Here is a 6,504-nt window from a genome sequence, read left to right on the forward strand (position 1 = left end):
AAAAAAAAAACAAGAAAAAAAAATTGAGGTGTAACAATCAGTGGCCATGTGTTTTCATTTCTTAATGCATGAAAGTTGAGATAACTTTAGAAACTTGACCAAACTTCACACCCTAAAACGTGTTAAAATATGCTGGTCTGTGCCTGCCCCCAAGGTATCAGAAATCTCTGAAGTTATAGCATTCAACAATTCAAAAAGGATAGAGAAAAGGTTCAACCCAAAACTAAAACTTGAACATTTCTCTTTTTTCCTGACTCCTGCCTTCAAAAGACATGGTGTTTTGTCATTTATAATATTCCATAGTGGTATTTTAAGACATTGTACTTAGTAGTGTACTAAAAACCATACCATCTGCTCTGGCTACCTCTGGACTTGCTTCACACTTGAGCAAGATTTTCTTAATAGCTAGGACATACCCCAATAACACATTAGGCTACATCAAGAAATAGTAAACATCTGACATTGTAATTGCTAGGACTTCAGAAAAAGTTACATGGCAAACCTGTAAATGTCAATACAAGGGCACTTCAAAAGTTCATGGAAAAATACATTAAAAAATAATACAAATCTTCCCATGAACTTTGTGAAGTACCCTCATATATCCTCAGCCTGGAGTTAAGAAATAATTTAAGCACAAAAAAAGAAAGCAAGTTAGTGTCACATGTCTTATCAAAGAGACTAAGAAACTCAATATTCCAGCCGGTTAGCTCAGTTAGTTAGAGCATGATACTGATTACACTAAGGTCCAGGGTTCGATCCCTGTACCAGCCAGCTGACAAAAATAAAAAAATGTAATATTCTTATCATATCAACATTGTTATATTGAGATATTCATTTCTTCAATCTTAAAAACACACCCATTTCTAAGATTAAATCTCAGAGACATTTATCACAAAATCATATTAATGTAGATTACCTATTGTTTATAATGTATTGCTTTAGGAGGACAATTAAGGTACATTAGGTGTGTATTCTAGAATATTTAAGTTTTTTTTATAAAGGCACTTTGAATGTGGTGTTTTGTGACTGAATTAATCAATATTTCTACTGAACCCAGTATTACTAGTTCAAATAATCTCAGCATATGGTAAAAGAACACTGTTAGACCTGATGACCTCCCAATTAAAAAAAAAGTTTTCTAAGCAAATAAAACAACCAGCGTGCTAATGAAAAGTTTAATAAGCTGGTTCATGTCTGAGATACTTTCATTCAGAGATCACAGGCAGCCTTCATAACACAAGTGGATAACATAAGCTCTTCTGATAGTTCCATTATTTGATGATTTTCTCATTCCCACAGAGCTGAATACATACCCTCAGGGAATAGTCACTCTCCGGGGCAATTTGGTCCATCCTTTCTTGCTTCTTGTACCCTTTTTTTCCTGTTGTCTCATCTAAATCCTCAGGAATTCTAATGTCATATTTATCCTTTTCAAAATCAAACTCTGTTGCATTTTTGTAGCTGTAAAAATAATTTTTAGAAAAAATCAAAATTTAACTTCACAGAAAGATAGGCAAGCAAATACTATAAATCATTAAAAACAAATAAACCTACACATGGTAAATGTCATGGAGGGAAGGTGCAAAAGAAAAAAAGAAAGGAAAAAGGAATTTGGAAAGCTGCAAAGATACTGCATTACTCATATGTTGCTGGTGGGAAACAGTACAGCCACTCTGGAAAACAGTCTGGTAGTTTCTTTAAAAACCAAAAATGTAACTACCATATGACCCAGTAATTACACATTGCTGGGCACGTATTTTAGAAAAATGAAGACTATATTTTCAGTGCTCGCTTCAGCAACATTTATACTAAAAAAACTGGAGCAATACAGAAAAGATTAGCATGGGCCCTATACAAGGAGGACATGCAAATTTGTAAAGTGTTCCATATAAAAAACTATTTCCACAAACATCTATATGTGAATGTTTACAGCTTTATTTGTTACAGCTAAAAACTGTAAACAACCCAGATGTCTTTTAACAGGTGAATGGTTAAACACACTGTGGTCCATCCATACAATGCAATACTACTCAGCTAGAAAAAGAAGGAACACTACTGATACACACAAGAACCTGGATGAATCTCCAGAAAATTACGCTGAGTGGCAAAAAAAATAACCAGAGGTTTCATGTTGTATGATTCCATTTATATAACATTCTTGAGTTAAAATTACAGAAATAGAGAACAGATTAAAAGCTTGCCAGGGACTGGAGGGAGTGGGGGTAGGAGAGAAGTGAATGTGGCTACAAAAGGGCAATATGAGGGACTCCTATGATGATGAAAGTGTCCAGTATTTGACACATGCAATGTGTCACGTGCCAATATCCCATCAATATCAGTAGCACTACTGTACTACAGTTTTGTAAGGGTACATGAGATCCGTGTATTATTTCTTATAGCTGCACGTGAATCTAGTTATTTCCAAATGAAGCGTTTAGTTTGGGGGAAAAAACAAACAACAAAGACCTCCAGAAGGAAGAGGGGCAGGGAAGTGAATGCAAAAAGAAGAAAAAAAAGAAAAGAAGAGAAAAAGGGAATTCAGAAGGTTAGAAAGGCACAAGTTTTAAAGTTCTTTAGGCTTTATTCCTGCCTGTGGCTGAGTACGTCTTAGATCTCTCAATATTACACATTAATCCTCAATTTTAAAACTTTCATTTGCAAAGGATTTTATTCTCACAAGGATAAAGGACTACAAACTTCAGCAACACAAAAATTTCATCTATATTACTTTTCTTACCACATGCTATATCAAAGTAATGGACAAAGAAGTATCACTTTCCTAATGGTCAACAACTAGCTGAGGCTTACATTTACCTTCTAAGATTCCAAATGATGATCCTTGTTCCCTTCTTACTCATAATGGCATCAAGTTCTGCCAGTAATTTCTGTTCCGCAGAAAAGAGAGAATGTTCCAGAATTGCAGCAAGGCTTGCTTTTGATTCTGCTAAATTAATCATCTGTCGTATATCCTAAGTTAAAGACTTAAATCACCAACATATTTTCACAATTATAATATGGAAACGAACCCTAATAAATATTAAACAATGGAAAAAATATTTCCTAAATTACTTTGAGTTTTAAAATGGCAGTTCAATTTTAAATGAACACCAAGGATAAAAAAGTAAGCAAATTTATTATTACTCCTAACTAATTAAATGCTTTCCAGTATTTCTATGTGTTTATACAGAAGGCATTTTCTTAAAGTTATCTTGCTTTTCATGGTCATTAGCAAAATGCTCAAGCCAGACCACCAAAGTCTTATTACACCACAATAAGCCTGAAATAAAGAGGGGAGTTATGAGCAGTTTAACAAAAAATGCAACCACTTTATGTCGAGAATTTGCACAATTTCAACAGAGAAGAGAAAGGGACAAACCCTTAGCCTCAAATTTATACAATTCCAACAGAGAAGAGAAAGGGACAAAAACTCTTAGCCTCCAGTGTAGGGTAAAGGCAGTGGATAGAGACAAGAACTGGAATAGGTATGATTAAAAAACAAGAACTTGGAGGAAGGCAAAAGGGTAGAATGTTTCAGAATATTTCTTCACAGCTTCTATTTCAAAATCAAAAGGATATGATGCTTGTTGAATGACACTATTGGGACAACAACATGTTCTGCTTTTATGACTTCCAAGTAGGTCTGAGATAAGAAGCCCACACTCATGCTCTCTCCATTTTTGGTAAAAACAATTGCATCTTTACCCAAACGCATAGAACCTGACTTGAAGCCATTCCCATACAATCCAACTGGAACATGACCATTCATGGTGACTTTGTCACTGAAGCCAAAGCTAGAAAGAAAAGAAAGGTTTTAAAAATAAAAACCTATTTTTTTTTAAAATTCAGTAAGTGTAATACTAAGTAAAAAAGCCTCGGTTCAAATGCGGGCCTCACATCGTTCCCAGCTGTCTAATCTTGAGCAAATTAGTTTTAAACTACCTTGATATATTTCCTCATCTCTGAAATGAGGAAACCAAATTTGTATCACAGAAGCATAAAGATTACAGGTACTAACACAGGAGCTCACTGCCTGGCACACCCTGGCTAAGTGGCTGAGTTATAACTTGGGCTCCTGGGACACTGAGATTTCACTCCATGAATCTTTTCCTCTAAGTGTAAATGCATCTCTTGTTCTCAGCAAGCCTACTGTATGTAGTATGATTAATGGTGGCGTCAACTCTGACTTTTTGGCAGCATAAGGAATACTTAAGGGACAATAGAAAAGCTACTGCTTCCAAATTCGCCCTCTGCCCTGCACCTGTACTATGTACCTCAGTTTCCATTTCAGGCACATTTGGATTCATATCCAACATCCTCTGCCCTGCACCTGTACTATGTACCTCAGTTTCCATTTCAGGCACATTTGGATTCATATCCAACATCCTCTGCCCTGCACCTGTACTATGTACCTCAGTTTCCATTTCAGGCACATTTGGATTCATATCAACATCCTGTTCTGTGACTCTAGAGCCCAAGACCTTATGGCTGCTTTATGCTACTTCCTCATTCTCTCAATCCCTTTAAAGTTACTCTCCCTTCCCCCTCTAAAAAAGTGTTTCTAGTTTTAACCAGTATTTCTAATAAAACTTATTTACACTCAAGTACAAATAACTGATATCAATGTGCTACAACTCTAAATAGATCACACTGTGGATATAGCATTTCATGTTTAAAAAAACAAAAACAAACAAAGAACAATAAGTATGACATACACAACCCTTCAACTAGGTAAAAGCAATGACTTTAAGAAATGTGGCACATTTTTACATACCTTAGCATTTTATGTAATTTATCTGAAGTCATACCATTCCCATTATCAGTGAATGTCAAGCATATATGATCATTTATTACTGTTTTGTCAATCCATATCTGTTTAGCATTCACATCAGGATCATAAGCATTATCTGGAAAAAAAAAAGATTTTAGAAAGCTTGATTTTGCATTGTAAAGAGCAATTAGTTCAGAACAATCCTGTAACAAGCAATAGAATACCATATTTCAAGACAAGTTAAAAGTTTCAATTTTTAAGAATCCCTAAGATTTGAAAACACAAACTAAACCGCATCCTGCTATATATTATTCACTGATTATTACAGAACTAACACTTTCCAAAGCCCTCCCTGTTAAATAGAGAGTAAAGACTGGTTCACACTACACTAAAAAAAATCACTGCACTACAGAGATGATTAAGGGAGGGACTAGCCTGGCTATAAAAGAAACTGAGAGTTGGGTGTCAACTAGCAGTACAAGTTGACATGGAAGGTACACAATAGTTACTAAATAAGAAGGCAATATCATTTTCTGCTAAGCTACATATGTAGATGCAAGATTTATCTTCCATATATTTCTTCAAATTGTGGCCCTTTTCAGTTTAATCAAAATATCTGGTGGCTTTTACACTTCTACTTCTGTATACTTCCCCATTTAACTTCCTTGTTTAGCACACATTTCTGTCAGAATAGGTAAGTATGAAGGAATACATAAAAAAATGAAAAATATTTGAACAGTTGGCAGTAATAAAATCAACTCATGAATGACCTAAGATCCATCTGACTATTCCCTGAGTGAAAATCTCTCTTGAGGTATATTTCGAAGTCCTTATTATAATATAAATAATGGTTTTCAAACTATCCTTCCATAAGGCAGCCTACAATTAAATAATTTTTTTTTTCACCATTTCAGGAAAGACACTGTTTCATAAAAACTTTAAATTTTGACACACCACAAAGAGCACCATAAAAATTATGGGTAGCTCCTCTAGGCTGCCATAATAAATAATATCCATGAATAGCTGTAATGTTGTAACAGATTCACTCTAGGGTTTTACACACCTTAATAGCATACGTTAGCTAGAATACTTTGGAAAATCCAACTATACCGAAGAAAAGAAATGTGCTCAAAAGTTCCTTCTTTTCTTTCTTGCACATCTTTAAGATGGGACCTTCTTTCATGAAGAATCTAAAGTATACCTAAACTATATCTTTAAAATATTCATGTGTATAAATTTTCCCAAGAAAAATCATGATCAGCAATGCAAATATCACCACAACCCTATCTCTTTTCTCATGTTCATTTTAAATACAATCCTAAACCTTGATCATCCTATCTACCGAAGGAAGAATTTACTATAAAAAATCTAATATAATCCTACTAATATCAGAGAAACAAACCCACTTTGTATGTTACACATACTTTTGTACTAGTAATCATTATAATTCTCATTTTTTACTTTTATAATCGGAATACAAACATTTTCAATATAAATGCTTTATGAACTTAGCAAATTAAATCCAAAATGCTATGAAATACTTGGGTAGTATTATAGGGAAGAATGAGCAGTAATTAATCTGACATCCATTTGAACAGTTGTTGTTAAGCAACTTTTACCACAATGTTATCATTCAAGATAAATTTGTTTTTTTAAAAAGTGTATTTGTATATTATTTTTCTTTTTTTTTTTTTTTCCTTTTTGTCTTTTTTCGTGTCCGGCAACAGATCGCAACC

The 6,504-nt window shown here is 34.1% G+C and overlaps 1 protein-coding gene across 1 annotated transcript in view; it reads right to left on the bottom strand.

Annotated features, from left to right (window-relative positions):
- The window catches only part of MORC3 (MORC family CW-type zinc finger 3), a 33,599-nt gene that overhangs the window by 26,546 nt on the left and 549 nt on the right, over positions 1-6,504 (bottom strand). The window contains exons 2-5 of the mRNA XM_008575720.1: positions 4,772-4,904; positions 3,577-3,791; positions 2,815-2,962; positions 1,314-1,461 (exon numbers count right to left, since the gene is read on the bottom strand). Of these exons, the coding sequence (XP_008573942.1) occupies positions 1,314-1,461; positions 2,815-2,962; positions 3,577-3,791; positions 4,772-4,803 (543 nt within the window). The 5' untranslated portion in view covers positions 4,804-4,904. The remainder of the gene's footprint in view (positions 1-1,313; positions 1,462-2,814; positions 2,963-3,576; positions 3,792-4,771; positions 4,905-6,504) is intronic.

This window comes from Galeopterus variegatus, unplaced genomic scaffold, assembly GCF_000696425.1.
Source record: "Galeopterus variegatus unplaced genomic scaffold, G_variegatus-3.0.2 Scaffold1226, whole genome shotgun sequence".
NCBI lineage: Eukaryota > Metazoa > Chordata > Mammalia > Dermoptera > Cynocephalidae > Galeopterus > Galeopterus variegatus.